Here is a 15,891-nt window from a genome sequence, read left to right on the forward strand (position 1 = left end):
AGCACACAGTTTAACTGTCAATGGAAAAGAGGCCTGAATATAGCTTTAAATTCCTAAGCTTTGGCAGTGATGAAATGCCTTTTATGTTACATAGGCCTCAATTCACGGAGCATTATCAAACGTTTATCAAATACTTTATCAAACGTTTGATAATTTACCTCATGGGTAAAATCTCACTAAGGTGTTATATATTTGTTGAACGTTTTATCGGTAAAACATTCGATAAATATATAACACCTTAGTGAATTTAAAATGAGATTTTACCCTTGAGGTAAATTATCAAACGTTTGATAAAGTGTTTGATAATGCTCCGTGAATTGAGGCCACTATGTCAATCAACAAGATTGTATTTTGCAAATTAGCGGAGTTGGAGTAATCCTAATCTGAGGAGTTGGAGTTTGTTTTTTTTCCACCAACTCCACAGCCCTGGTTTCTCTGCAGTTGGTTAATTTTCGCCGATGCCAATTAGAGGTAAGCTTGCAAGGGCAGGGCTCTCACCCTTTTCTATCTTGGAATTTGCTACATATTTTATTCATCAGGTTACTTTTGTCACTATCATTACCAATTCTGTATTTTTTTATTTTATTGGTGTATTATTATGCACCCCATGTTTGTTTCTTACTTTGTACAGAACCACAGAATATACTGGTGCTTTATCAAAAATACAACTTGTGCAGCGGTAAATACATTCTTATAAGCAGGGAAATTATATGAAGTTCAATAGGTCAACATTTCTTGCATAGGAGTTACATAAATGGCTCGTGTGGCAACATATGCCAGAAAGAATTATAGATATCTTCAAAAACAGGTCTTTAAACCTTAGAACCAAAAAGTTTATGGCACTCCAAAAATATCCTATTTATGATTATCTTGATACATTTATCTTGTTAATTTACTAATTGCCTGTTTACAAATTACAAGTTCTCAAAGTACAGTTTATCTGCTCTGAAAGCTGCCACTGCATAGCTGCTGTACTTCTATATTAAAATTTAGTAGTGATCATTTCTCACCTCTCTCTGCTTCTTGGCTCAGTGCAGTTCAGTTTAAAGAGGATCTGTATTTAAAAAAAACAAACCCTCTGGAGGATACTTATCTCGGGAGGTGGAAGCCTCTGGATCTTAACAAGGCTTCCCCTGTCCTCTGTTGCTTTTCTGGGACCCCCCGAATCGCCGCGAGGTAAATATTTATCTACCGCGATCCTGCACAGGCGCACTACCTGCTATTCTTTCAGGTTAAGGCGGAAATAGCCGAACCCAATTGATCGAGTCCTTGCGCAAGTCCTTTGCATCTGCGCAGTAGAGCTGATATGATCGGGCTCGGTCATTTCCACTTAGCCTGAGCGAAGAGCCGCTAGTGCGCCTGCTCAGGATCACGGAGAGGTAAATAAATCTCTGCTTATCAGGGTAGGTTTCGGGGGAGACAGTGCTGGATTCCCCAAAGATACAGAGGAGTGGGAAGCCTCATTGGGACCGAGGCTGCCCCCTCCCGAGGCAAGTATCCCCAGAGGGCTTTTTTTTTTTTTTAATACAGAGTCTATTTAAAGAGACTCTGTAACAAAATGTTCAGCCTTATTTCTTCTATCCTATAAGTTCCTATACCTGTTCTAATGTGGTCTGTCTTACTGCAGCCTTTCCTAGTTGCACAATGGCTGTATTATCTCTGTTATATAATCTAATCTTTACTTTGACGGCTTTGTCGGCCTCAGGCACTCAGGCAGGAATGTGTTGCTCTGCTTGTGATTGGATAGAACCTATACACACCCTCTCCATGCCCCCTGCAGGCTCTGTGTGAGTCACAGACTGAGCTTCTCTCAGCCTATCACATGCTGGTTAGCAACCATGTTTTTTGTTTGTAAACACTGCCTAAAACTGGCAATTACAAGACAGAATTGCAGCAGGGAGTGGCAGAAACAGCACAGAGGGGCCCAGGAGAACATAATGAATAGAATGGTATGCTTTTTATTGTAAGAATTTTAGAGTACAGATTTTCTTTAAGCATGCTGCTGGCTGCATACTAATTGGAGCAATATGAATGTAAACAAAAGCTAATGTTATTACCTCCTCGGATGCAGCCAGAAGCAGCAAGGAGCTTTCCACTGAAGAACAAAGTGCTGTGTTTAACTGTTTGAATGCTGTTCAGCTTAAAACATTTTTTATGGTACTAGATTTTATGCTGTAAAAAAATCTTTTAGAACTTTTTGGATTTCAGAAGCACTTTTTAAAATTTAATTTCATCTTTTACCTACCGTATTTTTCAGACCATAAGACCGCTAGATTTAGAGGGCAAAAATCAGGGAAAAAAAATAAACCTGGCGCGTCCATGGTGCAGGGGCATCTTATGGATTTTGTTTCCCCAACTATTATGTCCCACTGTACCTCCTGACCCCCTAGTACCTCTCGTGTCACCGTGTCCCCTCCTGTCCCCATTTCCTTCTCTGTCCCTCCGTGTCCTCAGACAGTACAAGCTACATACCTGCAGCCGTCTTCTGCCAGGCCGTCATCGGGCAGACTGCGGCTTGAACAAGAAGGGATCTCACGGCGAGCCAGAGGAGAGAGGCTTCTGACATGGCTGCTAATTGGTGCACAGTCCTGTCAGTCCCAGCTGCTGCTAAGTGACTGGCTCCGACAGTCTCTTGGGTGGGACCACTGTGCCGTCAATGGGCCAATCACTGAACTCACTCAGTAACTAAGCACTAGTGACTGCTCAGGCTCCAGCGGAAATAGCCAAGCCCAATCGGGTCTGCTCTACTGCGCAGGCGGATCACTATTTTCGCCGGATGCCCAAGGGAAAAGTCACTAGTATGCCTGCTTACAGTGGTAACAAGCAGACTTTCAAGGGTCCCAACGCTGGATCCCCTCTGCTGAGGAGGGCAGGGAAGCCTCTTTAGGATCCAGAGGCTTCCCACTCCTGAGGTTAGTACTCCCTAGGGGCACTCCCCCCACCCTTATGGGTACTTTAATATTTACAGTGGCTAACCTCAGGTCCATTTTGACACACAAGTATGGTGGGTAAAGACTATTTATGCTAGTTACTCTATAATTACCCTAAAACAAAACTGACTTTGTCTAACATAGGGTGACACTGTTCCGGCCCAGATCCAGCAACACAAAGACAGTGCACACATGCCCAGTAAAACTAAACTGACCAGTACCAGACAGTAAAACTATCGCTACTCTCCGATGGATCTCTAATTAGGGATATATTGATTGCTCTCTGGGTCTAGTGCCCATCAAATAGCGTATGGCTAGCTATAGTAACGTGCTGAAGGTCAATTATGATAAGTTACTGGTCCTTGATATAAACACATGGACCAGGCAGGCAAAGCAACAATATACTGATTAGTTTGCTTTCTGTGGAGGAGCAAATAACACAGAAGAAATAATACTGAATTAGATAATGAATAAAACTTATTTGACACCAGACATTATGGCTAAGCTCTCAACTATTCAGAAGTGAGTCTACAAAAGAGCTGGGGCAGAGCTAATATGGTTGAGGTGACCAAGGGGGAAACCTAATATGGAAAAGTTCTCCAATCACAGCACCCTCTTCAACCTGAAGTGTTGTATTTGGCCATACAGCATAGGTGTAGTTATTACTACTACCTATCCGAAAACTAACTGTTGTAGTGGGTGCTGTCAAGAGACCTGTTAAAACATGCAACCAATCATGTTATTGGAAATTCCTTATGAGGTTTTACCGGTGGGTCAACTCAACCTCATTAGCGTTGAGCTGGCAAATAGCTGTGATAGCTTTAGAAAAATGTCACCCTTTTCATCAAGTTGTGACTAGCGTTTACCTACTTCAAAAGGTTTTGATTTAGCTGCCAACATCAACATACTGCTATCAGAAAAAAGACTGCTAAACAAATCAACACACATAACCTATACTGTATAGGAACAGAGACATTACAAAGCAAAATAATCAGGAAATTTTGCGTGCAACTGTACGTTTTTTTTTGTCACAAGGTTACTGCGCTTACTTGCACCCTGCAAAAATAATCAGAGAATGCACATAGTGCCCAGTACTGCCTGTGCCGCACTCCAGGGGGTAGTGCCACCACCTTAATAGGGACAAGATCCCAGCTCCCCCTTTGTGATTGCACTCACCAGAAGCACGTCTTGAATTACTGCGTATCACAACATCATCTCCAGCCAGCCAAGGAGTAGACTCCGCTTGTGACAGTAAAAAACATTTAATAAAAGACTCTTGAACAAGCAGGCTTACAGATCGGTGTAGCAGCTCCAACCGCGGATACCACAGAGCAGAACGATCCTACCGTTTCTCTGCGGAGTCGCGCTAAGGTCAGAATAGGAAGCAGGAGAAAAGGTAGGTTCATGCTGCTCTATGGTATCTGCGGTTGGAGCTGCTACGCTGATCTGTAAGCCTGCTTGTTCAAGAGTCTTTTATTAAATGTTTTACTGTCACATGCGGAGTCTACACCTTGGCTGGCTAGAGAGGAGGTTGTGATACGCAGTAATTCAAGACGCGCTTCTGGTAAGTGCAATCACAAAGGGGGAGCTGTGATCTTGTCTCTATTAACCACCTTAGCGGTATGGACGAGCTCAGCTCGTCCATTACCGCCAGAGGGTGCCGCTCAGGCCCTGCTGGGCCGATTCTTACCAAATAAAAAGCAGCACACGCAGCCGGCACTTTGCCAGCCGCGTGTGCTGCCCGATCGCCGCCGCTCTGCGGCGATCCGCCGCGAGCAGCGCCGAAAGAGGGTCCCCCCAGCCGCCTGAGCCCTGCGCAGCCGGAACTATCCGGAACAAATAGTTCCGGCCAGCGCTAAGGGCTGGATCGGAGGCGGCAGACGTCAGGACGTCGGCTGACGTCCATGACGTCACTCCGCTCGTCGCCATGGCGACGAAGTAAACAAAACACGGAAGGCCGCTCATTGCGGCCTTCCGTGTTACTTTTGGCCGCCGGAGGCGATCAGAAGAACGCCTCCGGAGCACCATCTAGTGGGCTTTCATGCAGCCAACTTTCAGTTGGCTGCATGAAAGAGTTTTTTTTTTATTTAAAAAAAACCATCATGCAGCTGCCCTGGCGATCTTAATAGAACGCCAGGGTGGTTAAGGTGGTGGCACTACCCCCTGGAGTGCGGCACAGGGTGCATGGTGTAGCCTGTTGGAGGCAGTACTGGGCACTATGTGCATTCTCTGATTATTTTTGCAGGGTGCAAGTAAGCGCAGTAACCTTGTGACAAATATCTGGTAAAACGTGAAGTGACCTAATCCATTGCTGCGATCCCCTGACAGTGTGAGCTTATTGATCCAATGGAGCGCAGTATATTCCCTCAATTGTAAAAGTTTTTATATTTTGTTGTAAAACCCTGTTTGCACCACACAAATAGTTACCTGCAAAGACACCTCACTGGGGAGCTGGGCAGCCCTGAAAAGCTCCAACACACGCCCATTGGAAGCCACTTTCTTGGTGCTGTCAGTGTCACAGTAGGCAAACAAATCAGAGTAGTATTTTTGCTCGGCATCACTCAGAGATAGTCCTTCCATGCTTCACAGTGGACTTTATATTTTGCAAAAATGCAAGCTAATTCTTACGGCACAATAAGTTCCCCCAATGCCAACAGGGGTGCTGCAGCAGTGTCTGTCTGTGGAAGTGACTACACATGTGCGTTAACAGTTGGCAGGTAACATTAGGGGAATTGGCTTCCTCCACTGCTGTCCTCAAGTGGGTGCAACATGTGATGATGAACTCCAGTGTCAGGGGGCCACAGGCGGCGGCAGCAGCAAGAAAGGCGGCTTGGCTAGTCCTCTTCTCCACATGGGACTCACTGCAGAGAAGGAACGGATCTTTCCTCAGTCAGTAGACAGCAGCACTCTGGGTGCTGGAGCAGCAGGTGGGGAACCAGTAACGCCCCTCTCTCTGGCTAATAACTTCCCTCACCACATGGGGGGCTACTGCTGCAGGCTTCCGCCCCTCTACATGTCCCGCTCTTCTCCCAGCGCGCTCCCGACAACTTTCTTCTCCCAGGTGTGGCGAGCGGGAGGAGGGCTTGGTGCGGAGCTCCCGGCGCCTCTACCAGCCCAATGCTCCGGCCGCCGCCAGGAAGCAGCCCCTCAGCTTGCCGCGGTTGCGGGACTCCAGCATGGGGGAGCTGCTCCGCGTCAGCCCGCCGCCCAGCTTCCTCCCGGCAGCACACACGGGCTCCTGACGTTGCACCCCCGGGGTGACGTCGTCACATACACAAGTCCGAAGAAGACGTGAAGTGGGGAGCCGGATGTAGAGAGCAGCACCCTTCACTCTCCAGCTTCACACATCTGACAGAGAGCTGCTGCAATAGCAGCGACATCTGCTGGTGAGGAGGGCGGAATTGCACGGCTACCCTGCTCACTGCACAACACGCACTCAGGTTACTGACGCAGCGAGTGTTTACTACCTTTACTGGAGCGCCATCATGTGGTTAAGTCAGATAATTACACTTTGCGAGAAAAGAAAATCTATGTTTCAATAATTATTTTTTATTAATTTAAACAGCCATCATAGCCAAAACGTAAATTGATACAGAATTTTACATAAAAATATGAATGAACATGCATTACATAGATTTCTTACATGAATAACTGGTCATCCAATTAATATAGGTAGAAACAAAGTATATTAAATTATAGACTATCTCTTATCTTATTTTAGTAGGGAGAAAACACTTCTGGGTACTGATACTCGAATGGAGCTGAACCTCCTAGGAACTGTGGGATTCAAACCGCACTGCTAAGTTCCCAGGTGTTGCATCCATCTCTACATAGAGATCAAACCCAACCCAGAGGGTGGCTTCGTTAGGAGAGATATATATGGGTAGTACTAACCTGTGTCAGTAGAGAAAAGAAAATCTAAACCTTTTAGTCATTCCTTTTTTCCACTTCTGTGACCTTTTGACTTCTGACGGGCAGACTGCATGCATCATGAATAAAAACTACTATTTGATATGTTACCTTCTCATGAACAATGTTTGAAATAGTTCTATTACTGTACTTATACAATCGTGTTTGAACAGCACCCCAGTTGTCTTCAAGGTCGATGTGCCAGACTAATGGAGATAGAGCACTCCTATTTCCCAAGTCATATCAACGGCTGTAGTCGGCACCATCTGTTATAGACTCTTTTATTGTCAATTAAAAAGACACATGACAGCGAAATAGCAACGTTTCGGAGGACAACCTCCTTTCTCAAGCTCTATCAGTGTCTGCAATACATACATTTCACATTTCTTTATATAGCTACTAAGATGGAGAACTAACCAATCATATGTCCACTTCGCCCTGTGGCGACCAATCCCCGTCCACCTGAACCCGCGGACTTGATGGGGAACTTCTTACCAAAACTCAAATGGACATGCGTACAGATGAACGCGTCATCCTACGCAGCAGGGCGGAGATTCACGTGACCCGGAGCCGAGAACACCAAACCGCCGACCAGTCATATGGAGGCAGCAGATGACATCACCCACTGGTCACGCCTACCGAGTGAAGCGGACCAGATGGGGAACTGCCTCACATATGGCCAAAATGTGGCCTCCTACTGGACTGACGTCTACAACCACGTGAGCGAAGATGTTCACCGCTCACGTGTGTTGCTGGCGTAAATAGCAACCAGGGACGCTTTCCGCCCCGCTGCATAGTAACAGAGCGCGCCATGTCGAGCAACTCATGCAGCAAGACGCTGCACTGTCAAAACATAAATAAACAGTACCAATCAATGTGGAGAGCACTAATAAATAACATTGTCTGAACGAGTCTCCCAATATTAATCTTATATACAAAAGTTAAACTATGTCCTAAGGTCCTATAGGAGTGGTGTCATATCATACTCTCTATTCAGACCCCTAGGGGATAGAGTATCTAACATACGTATCCATTTGGACTCACAATACAGTAGTTTCTTAAGTCTGTCACCCCCCCGTCTCAATGGCTTAATGTGTTCTAGAACTTGAAACCTAAGTTGGTTAACCGAATGTTTTGCCTGTACAAAATGAGAAGGGACAGCTAATTCTAGTGCTGGTTTTCTAATGGTACTTTTATGTGCTGAAATCCTATCTTTTAGTCTCTGTGTGGTCTGTCCAATATATAACAGACCACACGGACATTTTAGGGCATAGACTACATATTTAGTGTTACAGTCATATTGACCCTTAATAAAGAATTTTTTACCACTATGTGGATGGGTAACATAACTACCTTTAATCACACTATTACAATGTACACATCCTAAGCAAGGATATGTGCCATTGGGTCTGGTGGATCTATAGACATTTTTGTTAGTGGGACCCAAGTCTGCATGGACTAATTTATCCTTTAATGTTGGTGCTCTTCTATAGGACATAAGTGGAACTGTCTGGAATTCATCAATTTGAGGGAAATTATCCCTCAACAGATGCCAGTTTTTTCGTATAACCCTCGCTATACCTTCACTGGCTACATTATACTGACTGACAAATGGAATTCTCTTGTTCTGTCCCCTCCTTCGATTAGTCCTGTCTGTTCTATCATTTTCATCAACCTGTTGTCTCGCCCTATCCAATAATGATTGGGGGTATTGTCTCTTTCTAAATTTAAGTTGCATTTCATCCAACCTATCCTGGCATATATTGTCATCATTAACTATACGTTTCACCCTTTGGAACTGACTCCCTGGGATAGATAGCTTAGTACCAGGGGGATGGAAACTGTCAAATGACAAAGTCGAATTCATGTCAGTCGGTTTGACGTAAATGTCAGTGGTCAATTTACCCTCATGTAGCCTAACCAGTACATCAAGATAGCTGACTTCTACCTCACTGTCATGGACAGTCAATTTAATGCTTGGACACTGTGCCTCCACCTCAATCACTTGCTGCATGAGTTGCTCGACATGGCGCGCTCTGTTACTATGCAGCGGGGCGGAAAGCGTCCCTGGTTGCTATTTACGCCAGCAACACACGTGAGCGGTGAACATCTTCGCTCACGTGGTTGTAGACGTCAGTCCAGTAGGAGGCCACATTTTGGCCATATGTGAGGCAGTTCCCCATCTGGTCCGCTTCACTCGGTAGGCGTGACCAGTGGGTGATGTCATCTGCTGCCTCCATATGACTGGTCGGCGGTTTGGTGTTCTCGGCTCCGGGTCACGTGAATCTCCGCCCTGCTGCGTAGGATGACGCATTCATCTGTACGCATGTCCATTTGAGTTTTGGTAAGAAGTTCCCCATCAAGTCCGCGGGTTCAGGTGGACGGGGATTGGTCGCCACAGGGCGAAGTGGACATATGATTGGTTAGTTCTCCATCTTAGTAGCTATATAAAGAAATGTGAAATGTATGTATTGCAGACACTGATAGAGCTTGAGAAAGGAGGTTGTCCTCCGAAACGTTGCTATTTCGCTGTCATGTGTCTTTTTAATTGACAATAAAAGAGTCTATAACAGATGGTGCCGACTACAGCCGTTGATATGACTTGGGAAATAGGAGTGCTCTATCTCCATTAGTCTGGCACATCGACCTTGAAGACAACTGGGGTGCTGTTCAAACACGATTGTTCAAGATTTAAGCACAGGACTTGCACCCAGTTTCCACGATGGAGAATTTACAGATGGACGAGCTCATCTTCTCTTATACACCTGAGGACACGGCCAGGATCATGGCCCAGGTCACTACAGAGGTTACATATTTATCTACAGTGGATGACAAATCTGTGAAGAGACAACTAGAAAAAGTGTCTAAAATGAAGATCTCATTGGAATTACATGCTGCCACACTAGCAGAATACCAAAGGAACAAAAGGATCCCTAGGGGCCTACGTTCCCACGTCAGTCCGCTACTGTTCCCTACTGATACTGGCTTTTGCCACACATGGTCATTGATCTGGAACAAAGCCTCATTTGACTCGATGACGTTAACAATTGATAGAATTATGATGGAAATACCGAAATTGGATAAACAAATCAGTGATTTGAAACAGAGATTATTTGATAATACTCCCACGGATGAATATGCGAAATATGTGGTGGACCTTGGCAACACCCTGGAAGTACATAAGAAACAGATTCAGAACATAAAACGAGAAAAATTCCAGAGGGACGCCTTAGACTATACGACAGGTTATGTCTACCAATGGCAGAGACCTGGACCTCAGAGAAGGAGGATAGTAAAAACAAAACCATATGAATACCGTCAAAGGGGACAGAAAGGTGAATCTACTGATTTTTTTGGAACAGAGCACGTCATCAGACAATGTGTCCAGCGAAGACATCGTCGAGGGGGCAGGCGGTGGAAACATAAAAGAACGTCTGAGACCACGATCCAGACAGCCCAGAGCAAACAGCCAGAGAGCAACTCAGTCGAAACCATAGTGGTAAACATATCGGTGAAACATCTTACCTTTTCTCAACAGTCTCTTCTGGAAAAAGGACTATCATTTGCACCTACTCATTGGCCTAACCGGGTTGATCTTGACATAGACCTGCATAGATTTTTTAGAGCGATCCGTTTGAAATATTTTTTTAGCCAACCTCAGGAGAGAGTGTTTTTTCAACACCAAAATTTTGAAAAAGACCAGCTTAAACCCAAGAACACCAAGCTATTTGTGAAAAGCAAATTTAACCCTCCCTCATGTCAGATCATTGACAAATTTGTGAGGAAAGTTACGGAGGAAGTGGATTGCATATTTAAAAATTCGAATTTGGGCCCTAATTGTCATATTCGACACAACTTAGATCAGGAACAACGCCAAGCACTTAAGGAACTTTGTGATGATAAATCCATTGTAATTAAACAGGCGGACAAAGGGGGAGCGGTGGTAATTATGGACAGTGATTATTACAGGAGTGAGATTGATCGATTGTTATCAGATTCCACAACCTACAGAAAATTATCGGTGGACCCAACTGTAGAATTCTTTGAGAACATTAAAAGACTGGTACATCAAGCGTACTGTGAGAACGTCATAGATGACAAGTTGAAACAATATCTGATACAGGATCACCCGATCATTCCAGTTTTCTATATCTGTCCTAAAATACACAAACATAGAACCCGCCCCCCTGGCCGCCCTATAGTTGCTGGAATTAATTCTATTTTTTCCCCGCTAGCAAAATATTTAGATCAGGTTTTGAGACCTTTTGTCTTAGCAGGAAAGTCATACCTTAGGGATACGACTATGTTTTTGGAGGAAATAAGGAAAATTACAGAAATTCCAAAAGGGGCCCTACTGGTTACTATGGATGTGGAATCCCTCTACACCTCCATCCCTCACGATGGAGGTGTGGAGGCGGTTGAACACATCCTTATGTGTGCATCAGATTACTCTGTAACGCAGAGGAAATTCATACGTGGGTTGTTACAACTACTACTAACATGTAATTATTTTTTGGTGGAAGAACAGTTTTACCTGCAGCTTAGAGGGACGGCGATGGGCTCGAACGTGGCCCCTACCTACGCAAATATTTTTATGAACGCATATGAAGAAGCATTTATATACACGAATACAATTTTTTTGAAGAATGCTATATGTTGGATGCGTTATATTGATGATGTTTTTTGTGTGTGGGTGGGGCCACGTTCAAGCTTATTGGAGTTTGTGATTGAGGTGGAGGCACAGTGTCCAAGCATTAAATTGACTGTCCATGACAGTGAGGTAGAAGTCAGCTATCTTGATGTACTGGTTAGGCTACATGAGGGTAAATTGACCACTGACATTTACGTCAAACCGACTGACATGAATTCGACTTTGTCATTTGACAGTTTCCATCCCCCTGGTACTAAGCTATCTATCCCAGGGAGTCAGTTCCAAAGGGTGAAACGTATAGTTAATGATGACAATATATGCCAGGATAGGTTGGATGAAATGCAACTTAAATTTAGAAAGAGACAAAACCCCCAATCATTATTGGATAGGGCGAGACAACAGGTTGATGAAAATGATAGAACAGACAGGACTAATCGAAGGAGGGGACAGAACAAGAGAATTCCATTTGTCAGTCAGTATAATGTAGCCAGTGAAGGTATAGCGAGGGTTATACGAAAAAACTGGCATCTGTTGAGGGATAATTTCCCTCAAATTGATGAATTCCAGACAGTTCCACTTATGTCCTATAGAAGAGCACCAACATTAAAGGATAAATTAGTCCATGCAGACTTGGGTCCCACTAACAAAAATGTCTATAGATCCACCAGACCCAATGGCACATATCCTTGCTTAGGATGTGTACATTGTAATAGTGTGATTAAAGGTAGTTATGTTACCCATCCACATAGTGGTAAAAAATTCTTTATTAAGGGTCAATATGACTGTAACACTAAATATGTAGTCTATGCCCTAAAATGTCCGTGTGGTCTTGTAATGATCGCTGCTGCAGCAGCTATTACTGGAAGTAGTAGTGCTGCAGCTCAGGCAGTTCTGATCTATTTCCATGCAAGCTGCATAGCTTTGTCTGTCTTTCCCTGCTGTCAGCTTGTGACTGATTATCATTCACCTGTGTGGGAATCTGCATGTCTGCTCCCATTGGATGACCTCAGTATAAAGATCTGCTTCCTGCAGGGTTTCCTTGGGTTTTCATAGCTTCAGTGTAAGCCAGTCTTGCTGTCGCTTTAGCCCCCGATCGTGGTTCTTGTTATAAAGATACTTTGCTGGTCTTTGCATCATATATTGGTTCATTGCCAATATATATGCATACCAGCACGTTTATTATTTTCCTTGTATTTGTGTTACGTTAATACATCAGTGTCGCTGATGTATACGTACACGAACTGTTTATATCCTGTGTGCAGTTAGTCAGCTTTCCAGCACGTTTTGGTAGGTTGCGCGTACCGTGACCACCCGTGCTGAGGTAGTTACCCTGCTCCTGGTTCTGTTTGTGGATTGCGTTCATCTCTGCGAAGAGATAACGAATCCTTCTGAATCCTGTTCTGTTACTGTTTGTGGATTGCGTTCATCTCTGCGAAGAGATAACGAATCCTTCTGAATCCTGTCCTGTTACCGTTTGTGGATTGCGTTCATCTCTGCGAAGAGATAGCGAATCCTTCTGAGCCCTGTTCCCTGTTTTGCTCCAGTGTTAGTCAGCGCTCCTGCTTATGTCATATATCGGTTCATTGCCGATATATACATATGTTAGTCAGACGTTACAAATAGTTTCCTTGATAGCTGTAATTGTAATACGCTAGGAAAACATACTTATTGTATATTTATCTGTGTTACGTTCATCTATCTTAATCCTGCTATTTTCTGAGTGTCCTGTCCTGTCTTTGTGAGGCATGCCATCGCCGCATCGCATTGGCTGCCTCATTCCAGTCTGTCTGGTTTTGGACGCTTGCTGTCGCTAAGTAGCCGCTAGCTAGCAAGCGTTCATTCTGTCTACCTGTCCTGATCTCCTCAGTTCTGGTTTGTGCGCTCAGCGCTACTTTGCGCTGAGACGTTATAACGTAAGCATTGTTTGTGGCTGTCAGATCTGCACCGGCTCTGTGCGCCACAATCTCCTATTGGAGTCAGTCCTCCCCTCCACTATACTAGGGATAGCCTGTTTCCTGGTGCTAGTGTGTGTACCTCCTCCACGCCAGCTCATGCGTTGCATGCTGACTGTGGAGAATACACCACCAAGCCTTACATTATGAAAACCCCATTACCAATCCCCATTGTGGGGGGGATTCCCAGAAAGTATGACACTGTTAATTATGGTTCCTGTTCCTTTAAGAAATTTGAAGAACTTAGCTCTGAAACAGAAAATGAGTTTTTCTCTGAATGTGCCAGATTCCTGACCAATCCTGATCTCCAAGCGACTCCTGTTTCAACCTGGGCACTCCAACTAAGTTATATTTTGTTTAAAGGGGAATTATTCCAGTGGGCATTTGATGTTCTCAATCATTCCGATTTGAAAGATAGACCGCTGGAATTTCTAGCGTTTGTGATCCATAACTGGTTGCGCATAGATCCATTGCCTTTTCCTCTTAATGAACTCCTGGCAGCAGGCCAATCAGCTGCTCCTTCAATTGCTTGCAAGAATGAGCAGCAAGCAGAAAGTGTTACTGATAATTTTCCTGCAGCTTTGAATAAATCACCAGCAAGGTCAAAGGCAAAACGCAAACGTTCTAAGAAACGTGTCCAATCTGCAGAATCGTTATCCTTAGCGACTGAGACCTATAATGAGATTCTGCCATTAACAGATAATGAAATGCAATTGTCTTTCAGGGGAGTTAAATGGACTTATGAAACTACTAATGAACTTTCCTCCCTGGCTAGGGAAAATAAAGATTTTTGTTTAAAAGAATTATCTGAGTATGATTATGATGAGATATTACAGAGTATTGAACAAATCAACTTATTTGTGAACCAAGGGAAGTTTGCATACACTACAGTTCAACACTTGCTACAGATATTGGAGATTCTTAAGAATAAGGAATCTGCCAATCACCTGCTAATTAACCCTATACATGTGCCTGCCACAATCATATCTGCAGACTGTGATCAGCCTAAATGTTTCGCTGTTAAGTATGCATGGGATCCTCCATTCGAGAGGGGAGAGATGGAAGCCCTGGTCTGTGAATGGAAGAATGATTCAAGTTCATTTTGTCAATTTTACAGTGCAAAAAGTGAAATGGTATTGAACGCATGCATTAAGTCAGCCTATAACCTAATAGAGGCTGGTGTGTGTAGGTATGACTGTGTGGCTCCTTTGATTGATGTGTGGGAACTGATTTTGGATGATTTTTATGTGACTCCGAATTCGCAAATTTGGCGTTCTGACCCGCCTGCTTCAGCACCTTTGGCTGATTCAGCAGGTGATTCGGAGCTCTTTTTGTGTGAAATTGAAGTTCCTGCAATTCCACCCTGTACCATGGATAACTCAGTGTTACTTCCCAGTAAAACAGAAGCCACTGATACATTCTTAACCTTGCCCTGCGCAAATTTCTCAGCAGAGAATCCAGAGGTCCTGCTGACTTCCGAGTCCAGCCTAGCCAGTACTCATGACTCTTTGTTTAGTGAAACAGACACCAGAAAAATCTTGCCTGTCTCTGCAAACACTTCTGCAGAAATTACCTGTGTTAATAAAGTTCAACTCCTGTCTGATCCAGCAGATGCGCAAACATTGTGTCTTGATCTTCCTGTTTCTACACCTCGCTCTAGTTTCGTGAATAGCTCAGAGCATCTGCTATGTGAACCTGAAATCGCAGAATTATTACCTTGTTCAGAAAATGTTCCAGTGAACTTGCCCTGTACCATGAATTGTGCAGTAGATCTCTCCAATGAAACTCAGGTCACAGAATCATTATGCTGTCCAGCAGGTGCTTCCATGGTTTTGCCCTGCAATATGGACTGTTCAGTGATCCTGTCCAGTGAAGCTGTGGTCACAGAGTCTTATGCTTCACCCAGTACTTTGGATACTTCAAACCCTCTAGCAAAAGACTCTGAGGCACTGCTTACCTCAGTGGGTGTTGCAGCAATATTCACTTGTTTAGCAGCTGTCTTAGAATTAAAGTCCACTCTAAATAAACTTGATGAATCTTTGTCTAAGGAAGCAGAAGCCATTGAAATATTGTCCTCGTCAGCAAGTGTGTTAGATACCTTGCCCTGTACACAGTCTGATTTAACCAATGTTGTTGAGTCCCTCTCCAGTGTTGTAACAGCCGAGGAACTCCAGCCCTGTCCTCTGAATGTTTTAAAGGTCTTGCCCTGTAACATGGATAATTCTGACTCGCTGGAAAAAATAATAGAAATCTCAGAATTTCAGTCCGGGTTAATGAGTGTTTCTGAAACCCAGCCCTGTATCCTGGAAAATTCTGGTTCTCTGGCCGGTGTGGCAGAAGTTCCAGTGTCCCCTTTCTGTCCAGTGAGTTACTCAGTTTTGCCTAGTTCAGTGGGGATTGCTGCACTACTGACTTGTTTTGCAGCCCTTCATGAGCTCCAATCCAGTGT

The 15,891-nt window shown here is 44.2% G+C and overlaps 2 protein-coding genes across 5 annotated transcripts in view; one reads left to right on the forward strand and one right to left on the reverse strand.

Annotated features, from left to right (window-relative positions):
• REPS1 (RALBP1 associated Eps domain containing 1) overlaps positions 1–6,297 on the reverse strand; it is a 150,464-nt gene extending 144,167 nt beyond the window's left edge. For 3 of the 4 annotated variants that reach the window (XM_068231681.1, XM_068231682.1, XM_068231679.1), the window contains exon 1: positions 5,358–6,296. In XM_068231681.1, coding sequence (XP_068087782.1) covers positions 5,358–5,510 — 153 coding nt within the window. In that variant the 5' untranslated portion in view covers positions 5,511–6,296. Of the gene's footprint in view, positions 1–5,357 lie in introns of all 4 variants that reach the window. The other variant, XM_068231680.1, reaches the window with a different exon arrangement.
• ABRACL (ABRA C-terminal like) overlaps positions 450–15,891 on the forward strand; it is a 132,223-nt gene continuing 116,781 nt past the window's right edge. The window contains exon 1 of the mRNA XM_068231684.1: positions 450–471. The gene's annotated coding sequence lies outside the window, so the exon portion shown is untranslated. The remainder of the gene's footprint in view (positions 472–15,891) is intronic.

This window comes from Hyperolius riggenbachi, chromosome 4, assembly GCF_040937935.1.
Source record: "Hyperolius riggenbachi isolate aHypRig1 chromosome 4, aHypRig1.pri, whole genome shotgun sequence".
Classification (NCBI taxonomy): domain Eukaryota; kingdom Metazoa; phylum Chordata; class Amphibia; order Anura; family Hyperoliidae; genus Hyperolius; species Hyperolius riggenbachi.